The sequence below is a fragment of the Scyliorhinus canicula genome, chromosome 14 (assembly GCF_902713615.1).
Source record: "Scyliorhinus canicula chromosome 14, sScyCan1.1, whole genome shotgun sequence".
NCBI classification, from domain to species: domain Eukaryota; kingdom Metazoa; phylum Chordata; class Chondrichthyes; order Carcharhiniformes; family Scyliorhinidae; genus Scyliorhinus; species Scyliorhinus canicula.
The window spans coordinates 18117911-18145004 of NC_052159.1; the positions used below are offsets into that span (position 1 = coordinate 18117911).

Below are 27094 nucleotides of genomic sequence, written 5' to 3' on the forward strand. Positions count from 1 at the left end.
CCTCTATTATAATTATACTTAAAAGTTCTGATAGATATTCTGTTATAGAAAAAGCCTTCTTATGATGAACTTAGGAATTTCAGGTGTATTGTATTACAGATATTTGGTGCAGTAAGGGTTAAAAGCCTGGGTTAAAGTGTGTGTGACTGCTGCAGTCACGTTTTAAAACAAATCCTTGTCCGGAAGGTTGGGAACCAGGGGTGCGATTAAAGCATTGTAAAAAGCTTGGGCTAACGGAATGCTAGTTTGATTAAGGGGATTCCCCGTGGAGTTAATTAGATTTCAGCGCGGTAATTGCTGGGTGGAACTAAGGTATCAGGCGTTCAGTTCTGATCTGAATGAAGCTGTGTCCAGAAGTGAAGCAGTTGTGCTCTCATTGCAGTTCAGTTAAAAGAGATTAACAGCCTTCAAAGCAGTGAAGACTTGTCTGAGAATAAGGGAAGCTGAAACCAGCTGAGAAGCATCTTCTGAAGAAATGCAACCAAAATTTCTGCATGGGTCTGACAGGATTCAGGTCTTTTCTTTAAAGCAGTGGCACAAGATCTTTCTTTCTCAAAGAACGCCTCTGTAAAGCAAGTATTCCTCTATGCCAGTGGTAGTTAAAGTGGATGGAGAGCTGAAATGGGTTTCTTTCTTCTTATTCAAGTGGGAACAAAGAGAGCATGTTAAAGATTTTAATTCTGTGCGAGTAAATAAAGTTTGCTTTAAAATAGCATATCCCTGTCTCTTCATGCAATCACTTCCTGGAGCGATGTATCCTTCCCGCACAGTCTTACAAAATTACAATAATATATTGAGGTTTTGCTCCAGTGTCCTAGTCATTGTTGGGGGTCTGGTCTGAGAGCGCAATATTCTGGATTCTGGCTGGGGTTAACGATTCAATGATCTGAAATTTCTTGTCTGCTTTAAGATGTAAAAATCTCGTCGTCAACAGCAACTGCAATGCATTCCTCAGGCACTTTGGTCTTGAATTGCTTGGCATTGATCCATTCCTATTCAAAGCAAAAACAACATTGTTACTTATTTGTGCTGAGGCACATGCTCGATCCAAATAGTTAGCAGTTATCCGTTACAGTGGATCAACCCATATAGTTGCAACTTGACAGTTTTGATGCAACTGGTAATTTTGTCACGCCTGAAATCAGGGGACCCTTCACCCACTCCCCAATTTCCTAACTAGTAAAACGTTACGGAGAGGCTGATGGGCGAGGGGGAAGTTGTCTTGGGTCCCATGTAAACCTCATTGCTGCTTTATCCACTACTCAAAACTTCTCTTTGAGTGGGGGCCTGGGGGTGGGAGGGGGGGGGGGGGGGGGGGGCAGTGTGCCAGAGAATTAATATGCGTGCCATGATGGGCGTACAGCAGCACCTTCAGAAATCGAGCTGGCATGTAACTAATTTACCATCAGGGACGGCACGGTAGCACAGTGCAATTTTTAATTCATGGTTTTTAAAGCAACACAACAGCTTGCAGTGTAGCTGGGTGTGCAGACCAGTGGACAGAAGGGTGGAAACACATTGCTGTGGAAATGATGGCACCCAAAATTCTCGTTAGTAAATGCAAAGGAAAATGGCCCAGTTTGAATGTTGCTTGTTTGCTGACTGAACCATTTGGTGTCGCAATGCATGGCCATGGGTGAACCAGCCATTGATGTTTAACCTCCCTCAAACTCCTACTATGGAACAGAGAAATAGGCGGCATGGTAGCACAGTGGTTAGCACTGTTTCTTCACAGTGCCAAGAACCCGGTTTGGGTCACTGTCTGTGCGGAGCCTGCACGTTCTCCCCGTGTCTGCGAGGGTTTCCTCTGGGTGCTCCGGTTTCCTCCCACAAGTCCCGAAAGACGTGCTGTTAGGTGAATTGGACTTTCTGAATTCTCCCTCTGTGGAGCCGGAATGTGGCGACTAGGGGCTTTTCGCAGTAACTTCATTGCAGTGTTAATGTAAGCCTACTTCTGACACTAATAAAAATTCATCTTCTTCTTATTATTATTATTATTATTATTTGTGGGAGGCATGAGGCACAGTGGTTAGCACTGCAGGCTACGGGGCTGAGGACCTGGGTTCAAATCCCGGCTCTGGGTCACAGTCCGTGTGGAGTTTGCACACTTTCCCAGTGTCTGCGTGGGTTTCACCCCCACAAACCGAAGATGTGTAGGTTAGGTGGATTGGCCACGCTAAATTGCCTGAGCAATGTTAGATTCAAGAGACGGGTTAAGCGCTGCTGTACAAGCATTGTTCCATAGTAGGAGTTTGAGTGAGGTTAAACGGGCAGCACGGTAGCATTGTGGATAGCACAATCGCTTCACAGCTCCAGGGTCCCAGGTTCGATTCCGGCTTGGGTCACTGTCTGTGTGGAGTCTGCACATCCTCCCCGTGTGTGCGTGGGTTTCCTCCGGGTGCTCCGGTTTCCTCCCACAGTCCAAAGATGTACAGGTTAGGTGGATTGGCCATGAGAAATTGCCCTTAGTGTCCAAAATTGCCCTTAGTGTTGGGTGGGGTTACTGAGTTATGGGGATAGGGTGGAGGTGTTGACCTTGGGTAGGGAGTAGGGTGCTCTTTCCCAGAGCCGGTGCAGACTCGATGGGCCAAATGGCCTCCTTCTGCACTGTAAATTCTATGTATCTATGTATCTATGTAAACACCAATGGCTGGTTCATCCATTTTCAAAATACTTGAATGAATAGAGTTTGAGTCAGAGGTGATAATAACTGGCAAAGGAGCCAACTAACAAGGATCCGCCCCATTACAAAGCAGAGGAAACACAGGGCCTGACTATAATAAGCATTGGTAGACTTTAACCTAACGTCATCACCCACAGTCAACAATGGGTCACTTTCTTAATAATTCATTTGCAATATAACGCTGAGAATAAGCCACGGCTCCAACAGAAACATTGCTAAGCCGAGTGGCCCAGCAGCTAAAAATGACAGGCCAGCAACTTCATCTGGGGGGAGTCCTTGGGTAACCATGGCCTGCGGGCATGGTGGTCAACTTTCCCAGCTGCTATTGCCAGGGCCTGCGTCGTCTCCATCGCTGCCCTGTGTTATCAGAATGCCCATCCAACATCTGCCAATGCATGGGCCACAGTTCCAAGCCATTGTCCTCACTGCAACTTCCAACTTCCACACCAAGGGGATCTATCCTCCTCAGAATCAAACCAAAAACAGAAAATGCTCAGCACGTCTCGCAGTGTCGATCTGAGATGTTAACTCAGTTCGTCTCGCCGCAGGTGCTGCCTTACCGGCATCGCTGTTTTTATTTCAGATTTCCAACCTCTGTGGAATTCTGCTTCTGCCTGAAGCCTGCAAGCCCAGCATCCGACCTGACCTTGAGCTGACCTGCTGTCCGCGCACAGGGGTCGGCTTATTTCCAACTCGGTAACATTGCCCGCGTGAAAGAACCTCTTTCTACATTTAAGACACTATGTAAATGCATGTCGCTCCGCATTCAATCTGCAATCTTCAATCCATTATTGCAAATAGTTACCTGAAAATCTCCATTGTGATTGTCAATTAGACCTTTGAACCTATTTTTGGGATCAGGGATTGGTTGACACAAGTTTTCCAATAAAATGTACCTAGGAAGAATAAATATATTCAATGAGAAGAATTTAGTCAAAAGATTGTTTGCATCAATTCTCCATCTCGAGAGATGTATAGCTGAGACACACCACTCTCAGAGATCATTACTAATTTGGTAAAGGTGTAAAAATTGGAGAACAACACAGCTGTCCTGAGGGAAAATTAAAGAATTTTAGTTTCTCGGCAGCTCTCGGAGTGTCACCAGGAGGGCTGGCCTCCAGTGCTGTAAGAAGGTCAACGTTGGCACAGACCCCTGGCACCGGCCCTACCCTCCCCCCACATCCACGAGCATGCACCTGGCACTGCCCCCACCTATCTGTGGGGGGTCACCCCCCCCCCCCCCCCTCCCTTGCCTCTCATGAGCACAACTCGAAGGGGAGGTCCAGGGAGACCATCATATTTGCAGCACAGCTGTCATCCCCACTCTCCACCAGTGCAGAGATGCACACCTCAGTGGTGGTCAGGCTTCCGGGGCACAATCTGGGTGAGCACCACACAGTTGCAGATGCACATCTGGTCGAGGCAGGAATGCCCAGGTGAGACAGCAGTCGCAGGGCTGTTGGATCCCAGGACCCAGCTGAGTCCCAGCCAGAGGCTGAGCCTCTGGACCAGGCTATCCCGGAGCTGATGCAGACCATTGAGATTCAGAGGGGGATGTCAGCAACACTCCAGCAGGCCCATAACAGATTGGAAGAGTCCCAGAAGCTACAGGCGCAAGAGATGGCGCTGGCAATGCGTGGTACCGAGGCCAACACAGCTAGGGTGGCGACCGCAGTGGAGTGCCTGGTGCACCACATCGGCAGCATGAATGGTGGTGTCCAAGGTGTGGTTCAGTCAGGGAAAGCCATGGTTGAGCGCCTTGACAGCATGTCCCAGTCACCGGGAGACGTGTCCCAGTCCCAGGTGGACCTTGACGCGGTGCTGCAGAGCATGTCCCAGTCTCAGGTTGGGCATACCCGAGGCCCTCCAGAGCATGTCACGGCTGCTGGGGTAGTTGTGCATAGCATGTCCTGGTCGCTGAGGGGCGTGGCCCAGTCGCAGATAGGCATTGCTGGGGAGCTCCAGTGCATGTTCCGGTCACTGAGGAGCGGACACACCTCACCACAACGGCACAGCATAGAATGCTAAGCAGGTAGAGGATCGCTGAGAGGGCATGGGGGAAAGGAGCTGGGGATAAAGGAGAGGGTGCAATGAGGGATGGGAGGATTTGGGAGAGGGGTTTGGAGAGTGGGGCGGAGTGGGGGGGAATGTCAGATGAGGTTACGTCCTATGTGAAGGAGGCAAGGATGAGGGCCTCCCTGGCCCTCTGGGCTTGCTGGAGCCTCACCTTTGCCACCTATCCTTCATCCTCCTGGTCCTGCAGGCTCTCCTCAGGCTCATCCTCCAGCCCCTCCTGGTCCGGCACCTCCTCGTCCTCCACCTCCAGTGATCTTCCGGGGGGTGTACAGCAGTTGCCACCAGGTCGGTCAAGGCACCGTAACCGAATTTTGAGGAGTCCGATGCTCCACTCAAGACCGGGTGGCCGCATGGGCCTCATTGTATCGGATCTCCGCATCGGACACCGGCCTCCATACTGGCATCATTAGCCAGGCCCTCAGCGGGTACCCCTTATCAACGAAGAACCAGCCGGCCATCCGAGGATGATTATTGGTTTCTCATCACGCTACGGCAGGGTCCTGATTTTGTGCTGGTTAGATTGCAAACCAATCAGCGCCCGGCCCGGTTGTCGTTTTTGACCTTTCCCGCGATCTAACGGCCTCGTCGTACTCTCGCTAAAGAGCAACACGGGCATTAAATCACGCCCAACATTTCAGGTCGATGGCCTGTCGTCAGAACATTTAGAAAGTCCTGTCCATTTAGCTCTCAACATCTGAGTTGTGGGCAGCACGGTGGCCTAGTGGTTAGCACAACCGCCTCACGGCGCTGAGGTCCCAGGTTCGATCCCGGCTCTGGGTCACTGTCCGTGTGGAGTTTGCACATTCTCCCCGTGTCTGCGTGGGTTTCGCCCCCACAACCCAAAAATGTGCAGAGTAGGTGGATTGGCCACGCTAAATTGCCCATTAATAGAAAAAATAATTGGCTAATCTAAATTTTTTAAAAAACATCTGAGTTGTTAGTCCTGTGCCATAAGCATCACAATGCAGTCCCCTCATGAGTGTAACAAACCAGTCAGGATACTCTTACCTTCTGCAGATGAATAGGAAGAGCACCACCAGCACACCAGAAATGATCAGTGTAATCACGATTGGCAAAGTCCAATCCTTAAATACAGCAGGCTCTGCAAGCAACAAGACAAAACCAGATTACAGATTGGCACAAGATACTGGCATGTTTACTCACAAAGTGCAGACAACTGGAGGCAGGGCGGACTCGAATACCTCGGACGGATTTATGACAGGATAACAAATCAAACCTTGCAAGTATTTCTTACTATTTCTCACAATAATTGTGAGAAATAATTGGTAATTATTTACCAATTATGTCGGGCAATAATTTTGTACAGTGGGATTTGGCTCTAAAACAGAAACCGCCGGATAAACTCAGGTTGGGCAGCATCTGTGGAGAGATAAACAGAGTTGCCGTTTCGGGTCCATGTGACCCTTTGACAGAACTGGTACAGGAAGCCGAGAGTAGGCATAAATGGGTCTTTTTGAGGTTGGCAGCATGAGTGTTGCAGGGAATGATGCAGGGACCTCGACTGTTTACAATTTATAAAATGTCTTGATAACTGATCACGGGACTGAAGAGGTGATTTTAAAAATACTTTTGTGGGGAAATGTGGCAGTCGCGAGCAAGGACACCATTTGTTGCCCATCCCTTATTTCCCAGACTAGAAATAATGGAATGGTTGGGATGTATTCTGAGGAAGAAGTGGACAGTCCAGGATTGTATCCACTGGAGTTTGGAAGAGTGAGAAGTGCTTCGATTGAAAGATGAAGGGTGGAATTTAACGGTTGGCATGCACGATCGACGGGCAGAATCGGAAGCGGCCGATAATCCTGTTCCTGCCGCGACATTAGGCTCACTCAGCGTGAGTCGCGGCCACATTTGGTGAGCGGGATGGGCTCATGTGTCCAATGGTGAACTTTAAAAGCGGAGTCCACAGGGCACGGAATATTCCCTGTCAGCATTGTCCCCGAACTCTGGTGGAAGCGGGAATGGAAATGGGGGACATTCCGATGCTGATGGATGGGACAAGGATGTCATCCCGCTTCGCCAAGAAGGCATGAAGTGAGGTGGCAGCCGAGGTCAGCGGCGATGACCTTGTCCAGGGGAGCCTGTATTCAGTGGCGGAAAAGGTTCAATGATATTCTGCACTGGCCCATGGGTAAGTACTGAGTGGGCATTCTGCTGAATGGGGCACCGAGAAGGGTGGCCATCAGTGGTTGCGTGGGTTTCAGGTGGTCTCAGAGCACACGTGTACCACTGCGTCCCAAGGCTGGAGAGATGAAACAACAGCCTTTAGTCCATCAAGGTTCGGGTGTCCAAAGGAGTGGTTACATTCTCAATCCTATCGGGAGTGTTTTACATTGGGTGAGCCTGGTGTAACGTTGGTGAAGGCTCCAATGGAGCGCTACGCTGACTTGCAAGAGAAAGGAAGCTGCGACAATCGGGAGTGATCTGCACCTGGTGATAGGTACCCAAGGTACGGCGTAAAGCTGTTAAATGATATTTAAGGGCAGCACGGTGGCACAGTGGTTAGCACTGCTGCCTCACGGTGCCGAGGACCCGGGTTTGATCCCGGCTCCGGTTCGCTCTCCGTGCGGAGTTTATACATTCTTCCCCTGTCTGCGTGGGTCTCACCCCCATAACCCAAAGATGTGCAGGGTAGGTGGCTTGGTCATGCTAAATTACCCCTTAATTGGAAAAAAATATTTACATAATTTAAATTAATGGATATCGGGGTTATGCCCAGAGTCACCAGTGGCGGGTGGAGGGGAACATCTCATTCTGACATTTTCCTGGCGCAAATCCTGTTATGGCCCTCTCGGGAGTGTTAATGGCCACAGAGAGAGCCCCAGAAAATCGTGTCTAATATGTAATGCTGTCAACCATGCGATAAAGAGACTGTCCTTTCGAGTTCCAAGAAAGGAAAACTACTGTCTTCTGTTCCAACTCTATTTCTGGTTCCATGAATACGGTGATGAATATCAATCAAGGATTTTGTGCGGTGCAAATTTGGGTCATTTGGGTTGACACAGATGCTGGGCAGGATTCTCCGTCCTGCTGCACTCGTTTTCTGGTGTGGCGCTCCCCCGCCGACAGCAGGATCATCCGTCCCGGCAGCCGGCCAATGGGGTTTCCCATTGTGGGCACCCCCATGCCGTTGGGAAATCCGTGGGCGTGAGTGAACTGCCGGCGAAGTGGAGAATCCAGCCCCTCAGCTCTCAAGACAGAGGATTTTTGGTGTCTGGGTGAAATACAAAATCTATTTCTTTTCACTTGTTGTTAAAATATTGAAAAGTAAAAAAGTAATATGCTGAGTGGGCATCATGCTGTGAACTGAGGCAGATGTCAGGCTATCTCCTGGCAGTGGGGAGGGGACTGTTGGTTCACGGCCTAATGGATTTGGGAGCTCTGCCACCATTTTGTTTCACTCAAACTACTGTGACCTGTTGTAAAATGGCTCACTCCCACGTGCCACCTTTTCAGTTTTAACTTCCCCCAAAAAACCTGTGCCTTTCTCTGAATTCTCTGTACTGCAGTAACCCCTACATTTGGCCAAAACAGAGAGCCTATTTAAAAACTGTTCATATTTCGTAGGCTGCCTTGGGAATTTTTGCTGCACGTAATGTTGGACACATCAGTCCCTGGGGAAAAAAACAGGCTGGGAGTGATGGCAATAAAATGTTGATTCTGAACAGATGTCAAATTAAGGTGAAGAGCAAAAGGAAGACGCAGACGAGAGAATCTTAACGTAGTTGCCCACCAATCTTGACAGGGAGAGGCCCGGTCGTGGGTGCGAAACCCATGTGGTTTCTCGAGCACAGAGGACAAGGGAAACTCGAGACGTCCTCCTCGGTGTTCTGCTTGGTGTTATGACCCCAGTCGAGGAGGAGGGTTGAAGATCAAAGACGCTTATTGACTGGAACTCGGATACATGTTGGTGGTGGGTAACCAGCTTGAGGGATGGGAGGTCAAATTGCTCATCATGGATGTCGCGCCGACCCATTTGAAAATTCAACCCCAGATGCAAAACCGTATTTTGACAGGTTATATATATTCTTACCAATATTGACAGCCTGGCTCCAGTCACTCCAGATAGCATCGGGCAAGTAATTGTTAATTTTTGCCCTCACTCTTACAGAGTATCTTTTATTCCAATTTTCAATGCTCCACTTGGTCGATTCTACATCTTTAATCTAAACCAATATCATAATAATTAGAACACCAAGACCACAACATGCATAAGTACAACGGAAAGTGGATAATTCCTTTGCAAAATAAACATTATTTAATGAAGAAATAATAAAAGTGAAGCGACTCGAGAAACAGAATACTGAGGGTCTGGGAATCTGTGGCAGACCTGAATTAAAGCCCATTGGATGGCACGTTTCATCAGATGCTTCTCAACGCCTGCAGCTCCGAGAAATATCCTCGCTATTCAACGGAATTTTGCCACTTTCTTTGGCCTTGGGGAGGTTTTCTCCGCCGAGGCTGCACTTAGAGTGATTACGTGCTGGAGAGCTAACCTTCGCCAGGAGAAAGGTTCCTCGCAGATTGGGCGCCATTTTGGAAAGCTTTCCCAATCCTCCCCCCCGCTCCCTGTTTTTACGACTGGTTGCATCATGTTAAGCTTCCTAACATGTGGTGACCGGTCATGGCCTAGTTTTAGAACATAGAACATTACAGCGCAATACAGGCCCTTCGGCCCTCGATGTTGTGCCGACCTGTGAAGCCAATCTAAAGCCCATCTACACTATTCCATTATCATCCATATGTTTATCCAATGGCAATTTAAATGCCCTTAATGTTGGCGAGTTCACTAGTGTTGCAGGCAGGGCATTCCACGCCCTTACTACTCTGAGTAAAGAACCTACCTCTGACATCTGTCCTATTTCTATCTCCCCTCAATTTAAAGTATGTCCCCCTCGTGCTAGCCATCACCATTCGAGGAAAAAGGCTCTCACTGTCCACCCTATCTAATCCTCTGATCATATTTTGTGCCTCAAGCTGTACAATCTTTTGCCCCTCCTTCGCTTCACTTGGGCTTTCCTTTACCGCTTTAACAAACCCCACTGTCTTATCCTGTTTTACCACATCAGCCTTCCCAGTGCTTTTCTTCAACCACCACTGTGACTTTACATGGCCGAGTTTATTACAGTGAAAACATTTCTTTTCATTTCTTTTCCACCCGCCTGGATTTCTTTTTTTAATCTGAGGGACACTCTCCTTATTATCTCCCATCAGACCACCTTTACCTTTACCACGTGAGTATTTCTCATGACCCAGTTTCTATCCCTCACAGGCTGAAACTGATGTCGGAAACCAAGCTTTGATTTATGAACTAATTCATAATCATCTGCCATTTCTGCTGCTCACCTCGCAGTTTTAACCCTTTGCTCTTCCACATGAGTTCTCACTAGCCCAATTAAATTGGATATTTAAAGAATTGGGCACTTTCAATCAAACTGCAGTTAAACCTCTGGCAGGCTGATGGGAATTCGGACTTGACCAAAAGTCAAATACGCAGCACCCAGACAAACTTCCAGAACATGTTTGGGCCTGTACTGTCACTCACCCATCAGGAGATCATCGTTTCGATTGATGTGCACCAACTTTGGTTTGGTTAGCCCATATTGAGCCAGACTCTCGGGCACCCAGAATTCCTGCCACTATCTTATATGGCAACAAGGTACGTGCAAACTACACCTCAAGGGATGAACACTAAGGGCAAGCCTCGGTGTCCTGTCAAGTGATCATCACCAAATTCATTGGGACCCCCTCCCGAGGCCTCACTGGCAGAAAGCCACAGAAGCTTCCAGAAAGGTGCGAGGGGAGGGGAATAAAGGTCGATGTCCAAGACACTTCGGGAGCGAAGACTCAGCATGTGAAGTGATCTTGACCATCCAGAAGACTGACCGGAGAAGGAAGGAAGGAAGGAAAGAAGCTGTCAGCAAGATTCTCCTTCGTGACGACGGACCAGACTCGGGAATTGGATGCACTGTTCAACCAAGCCATCTTAGGTGGTTTAATCGAATCTTGGGTGTCTCTTGTATCTGACTTGGGCAGATACAACAAACAGCACTGGAAGACAGCGTGATTCACAGCCCTCTTTTGTACATTTATTTCCATGTCAGCCATTGGAAAATGAAACCGACAACAATTTACATTTAAATAGCACCATCAACATTGGAAAACGTCCCAAAGTCGAACATTACTGAAAAGAATTTGACACTGAGACTATTAGGAGACAATGAGGACAGGTGACCAAAGGTGTGGTCAAAGTAATGGGTTTTTAGGAGCGCCTTGAAGCGGGGCGGGGTGGTCATGCGGTGGGTTGCGGGGGGGGGGGGGGGGGGGGGGGGGGGGGGTTAGAGAGATAGAGGGAAGGAATTCCAGAGGAATTACGGTTGAGGTAGCATGCTAATGGTGGAGCGATGAAAATCGGGGTGGGATTCTGGTTGAACGCAGAGATCGCGGAGAATAGTCTGGCTGGAGGCGGTCACAGAGAAAGGGAGGGGGAAGGTCATTGGGAACTCTGGAAACAAGAGTGACAATGTAAGAACTTGGGCATTGCCAGATCGGGAATCAGTGTGGATCAGTGAGCACAGCAATGATGAATAAATGTGTTTGGCATTGATTAGAATGCAAGCAGATTGTTTGACACAGTGTAGAATTCTGTACAGTACGAACATTCACATTTATTTACCTTTTTGACACCGTCACTTCGATCTGTGATTTCTATTTGATAAAAAAAATCTTCGAAAGGGTGGATACCTCCTGGTGGCTTCCATTCTACTTTGCTTTCATTTATTTTAACTTGAATTGGAGGACTGACTTTATCTGAGCCAAAAAAAACTTATCAAAACAAACACACCACAAGTTTGTTCATATTATCACCTATTGCCAATACTTATTTTTATTGCTTGTTGCATTACAGTTCATGGTGGCCTGGGAATATATAGGATAGGTTCATTCTGACTTGAGGCATTTCAGTTATCAGCACAACCACAGTTCAGTTGAACAATAGAGAAGTAAAGATAATGTAAGATTAAAAGTAAGTTGGTCTTACAATAAGTTATTGGTACGATGACGATGCAGTGAGGTTCCGCTGGGCTTTGGCTTAATTGAACACAAATTTTAATTTTGCCGAAAAGGAATAATTCAAACTTCTGAACATGGCAGGCAGTATTGCTACATCCATACTTATTGATCTTGCTCTGATGTTTTCCATTAACCCTTGGAAAGATAATATATTTAAGAAATAAAAAATGTACGTGGAATGCAATGACCAGGACTTTTCTGAAACAATAATAATTATTAGGTCAATTAAGGTTAATTAAAGATGGCGGACAGGCCCCTGTCACTGCTTACGCAATGGCAGGGCTGGCAGTGGGGTGCTGCTGAGGTAAGTCGCAGTGCACAGAGGTGCTTCAACAAGGAGGCTGGGATGATTTCTCAGATGAGGTGATTGCATTATGAGGCAATGTTGGACAGGTTACGCCTGTATCTATTGGCGTTTGGAAGAATGAGAGGCGCTCTTGTTAAAACATATAGGCCGGAATTCACCGGCCATAATCGCTGGTGGCAGGAGCCCGTGGAAATCCCACGGGTTTCCCAGCAGTGTGTGGTGGCGTCAATGGGAGTTCCCATTGACAGCGGCGGGAGCACAGAATCTGCAGTGCAGAAGGAGGCTATTCTGCCCATCGCGATCCCTCACCTCATCCCTCAATAAGTTACAATCAGCATTTCAGTCTCTGGATAGATAGGCAGATGAATGAACGTTCACACTTACATATAAGATAAGATATACTGTGCATCTGCTTGTGCTTTTCCATCAATATCCCAGGTACAGTTCATTTTAGTGTCGTCAAAAAATAAACATGACAGATTGGCAATCGAGGAAGTGCGATTATCTGAAGAAATGAAATGTTTGAAAAATGACAGACGCATTCAATATGAAGATAAGCGTATTTACCACGTAGTTAGAGTTGTCCAGGCCTATTTTTGCCTTAACCAGGCACTCCTATGACTTCAGATAAACAAAAATAGGCCATTGCTTCCTTTTACACATTACTGTGTCATTGTTCCACTCAAAGGAACAATGCTTTGAAATATTAACGCAATGCCAATGTAAGCTACCACACAGGAAGGGGTAAAGCTGGCATTGTAACCAACGGAAGGGAAATTGGGATAGCTTTTATAATGGGCAGCTAACTCTGATGCCAATGTAAAAGCTATCCCAGCAAGTTTCGATCTCCCCCATTCCCCCAGAGAAATGATGTGCTCTTTGTACCATTGTGGTGTGGAATGAATTCACCACCTTGCGTCACTGCCTGGCCCTTTGACCTTGTGTGGGGGCAACTTTGAACGTCGGGGAGAAAAACATTATGGGGAAAAAAGTCAGTTCGGGTGAAATGGGTCATCGCCGGTGACTTAACATGGGATCACGGCAAATTGGCTACCTGATTTACCCTTCGACCAGTCTCACCACCAGTAAATTTTTAACTTTCATGTGACCATCTCCGGAACAGGTATCGATCGCTGTGGGAGAAACCCAAGTAGACACGGGGAGAACGTGCAGACTCCGCACAGACAGTTGTAGCCACCTGGGTTGGCCACTTCCTCACACAAAATGGAAGAACGCAAAGGTTACAGGGAAAAATGGACAGTTGCAAAGAGACAACCAGTTTGCAGAATCCCCGTGTATTCCAGCTGTTAAAGAAACCAGATAGCATTGTAACTAACGAGCTGCGCATATTAAGTGAGCAATTCCCGGTGATTCCCAGGCACAATGGACACAACAATTAGAAGAGATTGAAACATTCTATAGAAGGTCAGACATCCCGGCGCCAGTGGAGTCTGAGACAAAGGACACCAATAAGGTGGAAAGAATCGCCCGATGATCAAGGAACAGCCCCGTTATTGGGGAAATTCAAATCAATCAATTGGGAAGAGACCCAATCGATTGCAAGTTTATAGAGGGTCCGCCCAGAGGGACGCAAAGCCTCTGGGACCTATAAAAGTCAGGTCCCAGGACTGATTCTTTCTTCTAGACCAGCCGGCCCTCCCAGCAGAACACCTTTGCAGCAGAAGACCTTGAGAAGGAAAGGCCTGGTCAGCAGCCGCCATCAAGTAAGTGTCATACAATGCACGCTACGAGAGTAGACACTCCTGACCCCTCTAGTCCACACCAACTGGAAGCCTGCGGTTCCAGGACAAAGCAAGAGGCCATTGTTCCCTGATCCGGCAGTTCCCTTATTCCAGATAAGTATTGGCCTGTTAGTGGTAGGAATAGCCTAGTCTTTTAGTGTTATATGCATGAGTAGTAAATAACTGTGTTATAATAAACGTGTCTTGTTTTGAACTTACTAACTGGTGTATTGAGTCATTGGTCTGAACTTGAACTTGAATCTTGTGGCGGTATCATAACGATACCTGGCAACTCTAGAGCTAAGGAATAAAACAGAGCCAATTGAGTGTAAAGCACACTCACCCAGAACGAGCAACACAGTGACCCAAGCCAGCAATCTAATCTGGGACCCTGGAGCTGTAAAGCAATTGTGCTAACCACAATGCTACCGTGCTGTCGCTACTAGCCCCACTAATCCCCTGTAATATTTGTTTAAACTCTCACAAACAGCACTAGCAAATCATTCCTCTCAGCCATTGGTCCAGCTTCTGTTCAGATGAAACCTCTCTGGCATCTAGAGGTCCCAGATTCCCCAGAACCAATTGTCATTCCTCAGGAATCTAAAGCTCCTCCTCCTGCACCATCTCTCCAGCCATACATTCACCTAACCTACCCTCTTATTTCTAAACTCACTTGTACCATTGAGATCCTGCTTGCTAGTTTCTTTCTTAGCCCCCTATGCTCCAGAACTTCATCCCTTTCTCTTCCTGTGTCATTGGAACTGATATGGAACACGACTGTTGGCTGTTCACCTTTCCTCCATCAGATTGCACTCCAGCCACATGGCGACATCCTTGACTCTGCCACCAGGGAGGCAATACACCAACCTAGATTCACCTTCACGACTGTGGAAGCATCTGTCCCTTCTTTGAACTATCAAAACCTTGATCGCCACAGATTTCCCAATCTTCCTCCTGCTTCGCTGTACAGGGGAACCAGCCATGGCACCATCGACTGAGCTCTGGATGCAAACCCATAGGAGCCATCACCCTCACCAGTATTCAGAACGGAAAACTGGTTGGAGAGTGAGATAAACTTGGGGAAGGCCTGCACCTCCTCTTTAGTCCTTGTGACTGCCTGGTGGCCATCCATTCCCTCAATGCTTCCATTTACTTAAGCTGTGATGTCATGTGAGAGTACTTTAAGAAGTAGGTATTTATAAAATAGCTGTAGTTTATGTACCTTTAAGAAATGGGTGTGTATCAGTGATGTCAGAGTGTGGGTGGAGCTGGGCTGTCTGTCTGCTTTTACTTTCACAGCTACAGGGTGTGTTTAGTTTTGTTTTAGATTTGGACAAACTGCAGTCACAGCAAGATGTGCATGAATCTCTACAAGCTTGTGAATGTTCATTTGGTGATTTCAAAGTGGTAACTGTTCTCAGTAGTGAAGTTAAACCTGATGTATTTCTGTAAAAAGGGTTCTTTTTGTCTTATGGATGTTGCAAGGAAAGATTAACAGTTAATTAGAGAGTACTGTATTCTTTGGGAGACTTATTGGTGTTGATAGTTGTTAAGATGTTTACTGTGGGTTTATAAAGTGTTAACTGATTTCATAAACAAACAGTGTTTTAATTTAAAAGTACTGTAGATTTTGTTTGCATCACACCTGCAGAGTGGGCCCGTGTGTTTCCCATTACCACAATCTAATAAAAGGGGTGGGTCAGGTGAACTCCATGATACACTTTGGGGCTCTCTAAACCCTGGCCCATAACAATGGGGTGACCACATCTATGAATGTGTGATACAACTGTCATGTGAGAGTACCTTTAAGAAATGTATGTTTAAGCAACATACCTTTAAGAAATTGAGCAGTTCATATTACTGAAGTGATGTCAGAGGGTGGGGGGAGCTGAGCTGAGCTCACTTCTGCTTTTGGTTTCAGGTTTGAGGAGAAAGCTGGGAGTGTTTGTTTGTTTTGCAAAATGTTGCAAGAAGAAAACACAGAACTGGTCTGTTGATGTCTGAAAATCCAAAGACTATGGGCGCGATTCTCTCAAAACGGGAGAAATCGTAAGGCTGGCGTCAAACCCGGGCGGGTTTGACGCCAGCGCGCCCCTTCCCGACCGGGAACCGATTCTGGTCCCCGGTCGGGGGTAGCAGCCCGACGCCGCAAGCTCCGGCATCACGGGCTTAACGAATTTCGGTAAGCCCGCTTGCCGGAGTTAGCGCCGGCTGACGCGTCATATGACGTCAGCCGCGCATGCGCGGATTGGAAGACTCCAACCCGCGCATGCGCGGATGACGTCATCGCGTATTTGCGCAAAACCCGCGCATGCGCGGGCCGGGATGCCCCTCAGCCGCCCCGCGAATGGATACTGCGGGGCGGCGGAAGGACAAATAGTGCGCCGGCATCGGGCCCGCTGCCCGCGATTGGTGCCCACCGATCGCGGGCCCATGGCACCCTTGGCACGGCCGTGGTACTGCCGTGCCAATCGGTGCCATGGTTATAAAAAGCGAGTTGTTCCCGCCGTTTTTACGAATGGCCAGACCAGGTGTGTTTGCCGTTCGTAAAAACAGCGTAAAGGGCTGGGACTTCGGCCCATCGAACAGCTGTGAATCGCTGCCGGCCGTAAAAAAACGGCGGCAGCGATTCGTGTCGGGAGTTGGGCGGGGGGGGGGGGGGAGAATAGCGGGAGGGCGGGAAAAATGTCGGGAAGGCCCTCCCGCTATTCTCCGACCCGTCGTGGGGGGCGGAGGATCGGGCCCTATAAGTATATTGAATGTAACCTCATGTCTGTTGTTAAAGGTGAGGTCTTTTGGAGGTTTGAAGGAACATTTTGAGGGATTATTTAGTGTTGTATTATTTTCAGGGTTATCTTTGAAGTAAGGGGTGTAAGGGAAGTTTGAAGTGATCCAATGTTTATTTAAATGGTTAAGTTGAATTCATGGAATAAATATTGTTTTGTGTTTAAAAACCCACGTGTCCATAATTGTAATACCACACCTGGAGAACAAGCCGTGTGCTTCAAAAGCCACCAAACATTAAAGGGGAAGGTTGGTTGAACTCCATGATACATTTTGGGGTTCTGAAAACGCCTCTCCCATAACAATTGGGTGCCCTTCTGGGATAAAAGTCTGTCCATTGGGTGGCTTTTGTGAACTTAAAGACAGTGAAGGATTGTTGCTTTTCCGGTGTGGTATTTTTTGTTTAAGCGTGTTGTCGACAATGGCTCTTTCAGAGGCGCCGAAGTTTTTGGGGGTGGAGAATATCACACGCAGTACCTTATGGACAGAGACGAAAAGCAGACTGTTAGGTTTGGCAAATACATTGCAGTTAATATTACCTGACAAAATGTGAAAGGATGAGGTAATTATGGCGGTGGTTAAGCATTTAAAGTTGCCTGAGATAGAGTCTGACTCATTGGAAATGGCAAAACTTCAGTTGCAAATTAAACAAATGGAACATGAGAAAGAATTAAAGCGGGTTGAATACGAAAGAGAGAGAGAGGAAAAAGAAAGAGAGAGAGAATTACCTTGGCATGGATCTATTTTTTAGATTAATGCGTTCAAATAAATACTCACCAGTTCCTCACCAGATACCTCTCTTGTGATGATGTCACATTAATTAAATGAAAATGAAAATTGCTTATTGTCACGAGTAGGCTTCAATGAAGTTACTGTGAAAAGCCCCTAGTTGCCACATTCCGGCGCCTGTCCGGGGAGGCTGGTACGGGAATCGAACCGCGCTGCTAGCTTGCTTGGTCTGCTTTAAAAGCCAGCGATTTAGCCCAGTGAGCTAAACCATATTACCATATGTCCATATTACTTTTGGACACACATTTCCCACACTAAGGGCCCGATTCTCCGCTCCCCAGGCCGGGTGGGAGAATCGAGGGAGTGCCGCTCTGGCATCCCCCACGATTCTCCCACAGGGCAGCGGAGGGGAACACTGCAATCTGCGCATGCGCGGCTGACGTCATTAGGTGCCGCCGGCTGCGTCATTCTCGGCGCGCCGGGCCTTGTCGCCAGCGTCAAGGCCCGGCGGCCGAGTTCCCCGCAACGCCGCTCCTAGCCCCCCGGGGGGGGGGGGGGGGGGGGGGGGGGAGAATAGAGGGCGAGGAGCGGCCTCTGACGCCGTCGTGAAACACTCCGGGTTTCACGGCGGCGTTGGCTGCTGCGGAGAATTCCGCCCCAAGGTCTTGAGTTAAATGCGGGAGATGGCACCCTGCGTTGGTTTTTATGCTGAGCGTAAGTTCCCTACCCTCCAGCATAAATTTTGGACGGCAGTTCATCTCCACTTAACCTGTCTGCCCTGCTTTAACTAGTGTGAGGCGGGGCCTCCCTGCATCTCCAGGAGGGCCGTCTGCCTCATAACGTTGACGGCCGATCACGGGAGTCAGCCATGCACTCCAGCAGTGCCAAGCAGGAGCGGTGGCCACTACTAGTATTGCAGCTGTGCCAAGGAGGTGGCATTCAGCAATGGAGTCAAACCTTCAGGTAAGTCCTAAGATCTCACTGGCCCCATGATGAGGCATTGTGGGGGAGCATATTGAACAGGGTAGGGTGGGGTGGATGTGGAGAAGCACAACTGTGGGGAGGGGGAGGGCCTCCGAATGACACAGGGCACCCAGGAATGAGTCACCCCCCTCTTTTACTGACCAGAAGTCAACAAGCTTAATGCTTTGTGCTACAAGTGGGGCGCAGGCCTCGCCCATCCCTGTTATATCACAGGGGTGGCTGGGTGAAGCCCGAAATTTGGAAATTAATTTCCCACTTATGGGACTCAATCGGGCCACAGATGGGCGACCCACATGATGCTGTAAGGGTGGGTGGACCTCAGTAGATACGCTACTGATGGTACAGTGCCCCACTAGTCTACACGCTGGTTTTTCCATGCGTGGGTAATGTATAAAGTCCAGTCCATAGAGAGAGATCCACTGAAGTGAGCAGTGAACACAGGGAATCGAGTTGGCACTGCTGCCTCACAGTGCCAGGGACTCGGGTTCAATTCCAGCCTTGGGTCACTGCCTGTGCGGAGTCTGCACGTTCTCCCCGTGCCTGCGTGGGTTTCCTCCGGGTGCTCCAGTTTCCTCTCACAGTCCAATGATGTGCAGGTTAGGTGGATTGGCCATGCTAAATTGCCCGTTAGTGTCCAAAGATGTGTAGGTTGTGTTAAGTGGTTAACTGGGATAGGACTGGGAGTGGGCTTGGGTGGAGTACTCTTTCGGCGGATTGGTGCAGACTTAATGGGCCGAATGGCCTCCTTCCACACTGGAGGGATTGTATGATCATGGAGGTTTGACTGGATAAGGGGCTGGTTTAGCACAGTGGGCTGAACAGCTGGCTTGTAATGCAGAACAAGGCCTGTAGCGCAGGTTCAATTCCCGTACCAGCCTCCCTGAACAGGCGCCGGAATTGGATTGAATTGGATTGGATTGGATTTGTTTATTGTCACGTGTACCGAGGTACAGTGAAAAGTATTTTTCTGCAAGCAGCTCAACAGATCATTCAGTACATGGAAGAAAAGGGAATTAAACAAAATTCATGAGAATACATAATAGGGCATCGACTAGGGGCTTTTCACAGTAACTTCATTGAAGCCTACTTGTGACAAAAAGCGATTATTATTATTATCTCATCGTTGTGACATTCAACGGAGTCCTGGTCGGAACCCTATCAGGTTATCTGTGTGGTGGGGGGGGGGGGGATATCATAAACTGAGAGGCCAACCCCAACGGTCATGAAAGATGGGCTGGGGCCAGAGGGGAAAGTCTACATGATTCTTTTCAGCTGAATCCCTCTCCCCCTTAGATCAGCTTCTACGGGAAGGGGAGTTTGGTGGTGAAGTTAAAACAGGGAGCAAAGGGTTAATTTCAGTGTGAGACACCAGCACAAGAGCAGTTGCTGAGCTTCAATCCTCCCTGGGAAAATGCATCATTTCCCTGAGGAACACAACTAAACCTCGCCCTGGGACATTCTTTCATTTTGTTCATAGATTATAATAAATTTATAAGTTTCTGCAAACAAATATGTTCCATAGGTGCCCTCTGAAGGATATGATATCGGCGTTCTGCTTTACGTGGGATCAATGTGGAACTGTAACGACTCCAATGTTTTTTGAAGTACATTTCCCTGCTGTAATGAAGCAATTTCCTTTTGCTCGCAATGTGGCTCAGGCACCATTACAATCCATCGAGCCTCTGGAGCTGACGTATGCTGCAAATGAACATACATGTCTTTGCAATTGGAGGTCCTTTGGGATTTAACTTTGGATTCACTTTTTCAATGTGGGCCATTTCTTGTCCTTATCTGAAAACTTGATCATGGGCAGCATTATAAAAAAATACCTCAGGACTGGTATATGTGTATGAAGGTAATATAAAAATGCACTTAAAGTTCCTTAAAACTGTTCAGCAGTGAACGGGTTACTTCATGATATGGAGGTTCTAAGGAGAGAAGGAGAAGGAGGGAGAGAGAGAGAGAGAGAGAAAGAGAGGGATACCAGTTTCAGTGTCAGCCTGGGTGATGATGCTGATTACAGCAGAAGTGGTTTGACAGAATTGTAAAGCACTTCAGAAAGTTGTCAATAGAGGAACTTACATTGTTGGGGCTTCCCAGGAAAGACTGACTAAGCTTATTATGAAGGTAAACACCTGGGCCGCAGTGGAGTGAGGAGATTGTGAGGAAGTGGCCTGGGACTTTCTCTTTGCTTCTGAAGGTGTGCATAAGCACAAACATAATGAAAAAATGAAATGAAAATGAAAATTGCTTATTGTCACGAGTAGGCTTCAATGAAGTTACTGTGAAAAGCTCCTAGTCGCCACATTCCGGCGCCTGTCCGGGGAGGCTGGTACGGGAATCGAGCCGTGCTGCTGGCCTGCTTGGTCTGCTTGAAAAAGCCCGCGATTTAGCTCAGTGAGCTAAACCAGCCCCACGTAATCACTTCCCTGGCCAGTTTCATCAGGCACCAAGATGGAACATGAGCATTGTTCTTTTCTTCCCATTAGGAGGTCGACCTTGCTGGACTTCTGAGTGACAGACTGGTGCAGTTAATCGGCACAAAATAGCCATTTTTAAAAAGGGTGTTCAGTCCTCCTTCTATGAGTAACCAGACCTCCTGTGGTGAATGTAACTTGGTAATTCACACTTTACCAAAAACTTTTTTAAGCGCAGTAGTGTTATCCGACCACTAGGGGGAGTAGCTCTGGGAATGCTCAGGAGTTTGTACAGGGCTCCACCATTGGCTCCGCCCACGACTCCTCCCCCCTGTGCTGCTGTATAAATACCCTTGTCCAGAGTCAGCCTGCAGTTCACCGAGAGTTCATCAACGGGTAACAGGCTGGCTCTGTAGTAAGTAGATTAAAATCACTGTTTATATCTGAAAGCACGTGTCTGGTGAATTGATGGTTCCATCACCTCCCACCCGGCCTTTCCCGCCGGCATGGTTTAAACCACCTCTGTTTACCGACGGGATTGGCGGTGCGGGTGGGCTCCAGGGTCCTGGGGGGGGGGGGGGGCAGGGCGATCTGACCCCGGGGGGTGCCCCAACGGTGGCCTGGCCCACGATCGGGCCCACCGATCGGCGGGACGGCCTGTGCCATGGGGGCATTCTTTTTCTTACGCCCCGCCATGGCCTTCACCATGGCGGGGTGGAAGAGACCCCCTCCCCTGCGCCGGTATGATGTCAGCAGCCGCTGACACTCCGGCGCATGTGCGGACTTCTGCTGGCGGGCGAAGGCCTTTCGGACCCGGCTGGCGGGGCACCAAAAGCCGTTCGCGCCGGCCGGCGAAGCGGGAACCACTCCGGCGCGGGCCTAACCCCTAAAGGTGCGGAGAATTCCCCCGCCCCACCTAGTAGGGGATAATCCTGGCCCTGATTTCACCCAGAGACTCTGCAATAGCTATGACTGTGCAGGTGCACTCTTTATAACAAGCCTAGTGTGCGTAGGGTATGAACAGCCTAATTAATCGGAGACCGATCCATAAATAACGTATTGACAATCCGGTCAATGTGTAATCACGGTAGCATAGTGGTTAGCACAGTTGCTTCACCGCACCAGGGTCCCATATTCGATTCCAGGCTTGTGTCACTGTGCGGAGTCTGCACATCCTCCCCGTGTGCGCGTGGGTTTCCTCCGGGTGCTCCGGTTTCCTCCCACAGTCCAAAGATGTGTGGGTTAGGTGAATTGGCCATGCTAAATTGCCCTCAGTGTCCAAAAAAAAAAGTTAAGTGGGGTTACGGGGATAGGGTGGAGGTGTGGGCTTGGGTAGGGTGCTCTTTCTAAGGGCCTGTGCAGACTCGATGGGCTGAATGGCCTCCTTCAGCACTGTAAATTCTATGATTCTAATCCTGGGGGAGGTGGTGACATCGTTGCTAATGATACTGTGTGAGTAACCCAGAGGCCCACATTAATGTTCTGGGGGAATGTGTTCAAATTCTATCTTAGCAGTTGGTGGAGTTTGAATTCAATTAATAATTCTGGAATATCAAGCCAGGCACAATCATGGTGACCAATAAACCATTGTTGATTGTCAGAAGAACCCATCTTGTTCACTGATGCCCTTCCGGAAGGGGAGTGTGCTGCCCTTACATGGTCTGGCTGCATTGTGAGTCCAGAGCACCCCCCCCCCCCCACGCCGCCCCCAACCCCCACCCCCACCTTCCCACCCCCACCTTCCCAACCCTACAGCAATGTGGTCGGCTCTTCATTGCCCTCTGAAATGGCTGAGCAGGTCGCTCAGTTGTATCAAGCTGCTATGATCTGTACAATAAGAAATGAAACCAGACGGACCCCTTGGCATTGGCTTGGGCACTGGAAGCGACAATGGGACATCTCGCCCTATTGACCCAGCAAAGCCCTCGGGCTGGATTCTCCGCCGGCGGGATCACAACGGTGTGGAGATGCCCACAATGGAAAACCCCATTAGCCGGCTGTCGGGTCCTGATAAAGGCGGCTCCGGGAAAGATTTGAGACAGTGCAGGAGCATGGTGAGATGATGAAGGGGGTGGAGGAGGCATTGTCGCGACACAGTGATCAGATGGCCTCGCTGGATGTGGAGGGTGGAGGATAGGAACAGAGGCCTGAGGGATAAGGTCGAGGACCTGGAAAATAGGTCGAGGCGGCAGAACTTCAGAGTCGTGGGGTTGCCTGAGGAGGAAGAGGGCCTGAGGCCGACTGAGTATTTTGCATTGATGTTTACAAAGTTGGTGGGGGGGGGGAGGGCCAGGTCCCTCCCATTGAGCTGGATAGGCCTCACCGGTCACTGCGGACGAATCCACGGGGGCGAATGAGCCACCACGAGCGGCGATAGTTTGTTTCCATAGCTATCAGACGAAGGAGAGGGTCCCGAAGTGGGCCAAGGAGAATCGGGAGGTGCGGTGAGAAGGCAGCTTGTATCGGGATGTCGCTGCAGAATTGGCCAGGTGTGAGGCCTTTAACAGGCCGAAGTCAGCGCTTTATAAGAGTGGCGTGGATTTTGGGGTGGTGTACGCAGTGAGGCTGAGAGTTACGCAAAGTTCCAAACACCATTTATTAGACACGGCGGAGGAAGCGGGGCTTTAATTAATGCTCAAGGACTTGGACTGAACCAAGGGGTTTAAATGGGACTTTGCTGGTGGTTGGGACGGGTTTGTATGGGTTAGGGTGATGAGCAAGGTTGTACAGTTGTGTGTTTGTTTTCTTATTTCTCTCATTTCCCCTTTCCATTTATGTACAGAGTTGTTGTTAATTGAAATATGTGTGTTTTGATTGGGGATTTCTTTGGTTGTTATGTTTGGGGGAAGGGGAGGGGTGTTTGGCGGTTTCATGATTGAAGGCCGGGCGGGGGAGTTTCAGCTCTTGGGTTGAAAGGTTTGGGTTGTGGTTTCTCTCTTTGATAGTTTATTTGTGTGATGTGGGCTCTGGCGGACGGTCTACCTTGCTAACAGGCTGAGATTGGTGAGTGAATGGGAGCGAGGTGGGGGGAGGGAAAGTGGCTTGCTGGACCTGTTTGGGCAGGCTTCAATGAGCCTAGAAGATGTGAATTGTGGGGGAAGGGGTTGGGAGAAGGGAGGTGTTGGTTCGAGAGAAAGTTGCTTGGGGATTTATGAAAAATGAAAAAAAATATGAAAATCGCTTATTGTCACGAGTAGGCTTCAATGAAGTTACTGTGAAAAGCCCCTAGTCGCCACATTCCGGCGCCTGTCCGGGGAGGCTGGTACGGGAATTATGGGATGGGGATGGGAGGGGTAGTGACTGGGGGTAATTCTATGTCCCATTGGTTGGATGGAACTGGGAGCCATCTTGGGTGGGCTCTGCTTTCAGGAATATAGGAGATGGAGGGGATAATCCCTCACGGTGGAAATATTTGATTTGAGGGGAGGGAGTGTGAGAGACCTCCGATTTGATTGGTTACGTGGAATGTGTGGAATTTGGGGGGCCCAATGAATTTATTTCCAACTGTACTCATCTTAGACATTTTAGTTATTCGTTAATGTAGTATTGGCAATAAATAGCTTTCTTTATAAAACAAAGTCTAATGTTCTTTGTTCACATCAGCCCAATCAAAAGACATTACAGATACGTGCCCTCGTGGCTGTGAAGACACAGTGGGAATTGTGTTTAGGCAGTTGTAACCCAGCAGCAGGAGTCGGCCCATTGTTTGCAATTCAATGTTCAATTAATAATTCAATCAGTGATTCAAAAGCATAAATGGAATGGATAATATTGTACTGGCAGGATATGGTCACTCCATTAAGGTAGTGGCCGTTTCGAAGGAGCTTTGTTCAATAACTGTCTGCGAACCCTGCCTGACATGGTACGAACAGGCGCCAGAATGTGGCAACTAGGGGCTTTTCACAGTAACTTTACACTTGTGACAATAAAAGGTTATTATTATTAGTTGTTGATTCCAATGCTATTCCTGCTCCATGGCTCTTGCTTAATTTCCCAAAGCCAGCGGCTCACGTCGTGGTGAGCGCGCAGCAGCTTTAAAGGTCAGCATCGAAAGCCAAAGCTAACATTTCCACAGCACAGCATGTACACTCCATAGCCAACAGCATTATCAGTGAGCCATCCCTCAGAGGGGGCTGGTCCGCAGGAACGAGGATGCTGAGGAGATTTTAATGTCTAAGATTAAACATTGAATTACTGTCATCTATCTCAGATTATTCCAATATCAAAATGATGACAAGACTTACTCATATCGTCCGACGAAGTGGGAGCAGCTCCATTTACAGCAATTGTCCAAAGTATGGCCAGTATGAGGAAAGGTGGCAAGGGCAGCATGGTGGTGGGTCACGGCTGGCAGACACAATCATTCACAGTCCCGGCTCAACCTGAGGAAGACTGTACGTTATGGATTAAAATGCTTTGTGATAAATTTCTTACTTCTACCTTCTTGCTTAACTTTTTGAAATGTTTCACATGTAAAATGCCTTAATCCCATTTACTTCTGTGCCTGACAATGGAAAAAGGAATAAAGTAATCTCTTCAACACGTGATCAATCCTCACACATCAAAGGATAGTGCCAGTCTGGCTGGCCATCACGCTCTCATCTGACACACACACACATGTGCACACACGAACATGTAAACATGCTCACAGACTCAAACACATACTTACACGGATATACATGAACACATGCACGCACAAATAGATACACATACATAGGCGCACACAGATATGTGCGCGCGCGCACACTCACAGACATGCAACAGACACATGCACGCTAACTCTCTCTCTCAATGTATTCTAGTGGTCTGTGTGATATCTCAGTTGTCAATCTCCAGGGAAGGTTTGTTACAATCTGGATCAGAAACACAACTTGACCAGCCACGGAAATGGCGCGGTGTTTAGTACAAGTCAGAGGTTGGACATTCTGTGGAGAGTGGCTCAACTACTGATTCCCCAAAGGCCCACCATTACTTTTAAGCCACAAGTCAGGTGTGTGATCCAATATCTGGATGGATGACTGCAGTTACAAGTTTGCTTGACAAGACAACGCAGGCCAGCAGTTGTTCCAAATGAAGGCCCACCATCACCTTTTCCAGAGTGGAACAGGGATGATTGATAAATACTGGCCTTGCCAATGTGCTCACATCTTCAGAATGAAAAAAAAAAACTTACCTCTGGTCTTTTCATGAATTAAACTGGATTGGTAAATGGGATGGGAGGTCCAGTTAGGGGAGGAAAAACTGATGTTGAGCACAAGAGAATGTCTCGTGCAAACTATGACAGGAATCTTCGGCTGCAAATGAGGGGCTGGTTTAGCACAGGGCTAAATCGCTGGCTTTGAAAGCAGACCAAGGCAGGCCAGCCGCACGATTCAATTCCCGTACCAGCCTCCCTGAACAGGCGCCGGAATGTGGCGACTAGGGGCTTTTCACAGTAACTTCATTTGAAACCTATTTGTGACATTAAGCGATTTTCATTTCATTTCATTTCAACTCTGAGAGGAATCTTAGGCTGCATTGAGAGACCAACCGAGCATAAACCTCAGCAAGTGATGTTCAGCACGTACAATCCCTAACTGGAATACAATTCTAGTCACAAGGGAATGTCTCGTGCAAACTCTGACAGGGATCTTAGGCTGCATTGAGAGATCAACAGAGCATAAACCTCAGCAAGTGATGTTCAGCACGTACAATCCCTATCTGGAATACAATTCTAGTCAAGATCTTAAAGGTTACAAAGAAGATAAATGACAATATTTTAAATATAAGTACAGATCTACAACAATCACCTCAAACATTAGCTTTAACAATGTCATGTGCAACCTAATTCCCTGCCACAATGGCACATTAACTGAGTTAGGTTGTGATGTGTTGGCTACTCTGGATCTGTGGAAACTGCATTTACCTTAGCAGTGACATAGACAGGCTACCAACACTTGTAATAGTACAACTCTATTTTATTTAACTAAGAGCTGTTGAACATACTTGTACTGTGGATCGACACTATGTTTTGATTAACTGAAGACCTATGCCTAACCTGACCAGCCTATACTGCTAGCACATGGTAGATGTTTGTGCTACTGACTGCGGGCTCTGTCTGCCTCAGAGGCTGCATCCCGAATGAGCGGGAAAACTAGTGCCCTCTGGCTTTATAGTGACCGTGCCCTAACTGGTGATTGGCTGCTGTGTTGTGTGTGTTGATTGGTCTTGCAGTGTGTCAGTCAGTGTGTGTCTCTGCACCATCATATACTGATGTGTATATTGTGACAGGTTGATTTAA

General features: G+C 48.1%; 1 protein-coding gene across 4 annotated transcripts in view; it reads right to left on the reverse strand.

Moving 5' to 3' along the window:
- Positions 1-660: 660 nt before the first annotated feature.
- LOC119977801 (interleukin-5 receptor subunit alpha-like) overlaps positions 661-27094 on the reverse strand; it is a 41075-nt gene continuing 14641 nt past the window's right edge. For 2 of the 4 annotated variants that reach the window (XM_038819024.1, XM_038819026.1), the window contains 8 exons: positions 25059-25196; positions 12543-12663; positions 11820-11986; positions 11457-11590; positions 8814-8946; positions 5768-5861; positions 3489-3579; positions 661-992 (listed from right to left, as the gene is read on the reverse strand). In XM_038819024.1, coding sequence (XP_038674952.1) covers positions 906-992; positions 3489-3579; positions 5768-5861; positions 8814-8946; positions 11457-11590; positions 11820-11986; positions 12543-12663; positions 25059-25146 — 915 coding nt within the window. In that variant the 5' untranslated portion in view covers positions 25147-25196 and the 3' untranslated portion in view covers positions 661-905. Of the gene's footprint in view, positions 993-3488; positions 3580-5767; positions 5862-8813; positions 8947-11456; positions 11591-11819; positions 11987-12542; positions 12664-25058; positions 25207-27094 lie in introns of all 4 variants that reach the window. The other 2 variants (XM_038819025.1, XM_038819023.1) reach the window with 2 other exon arrangements.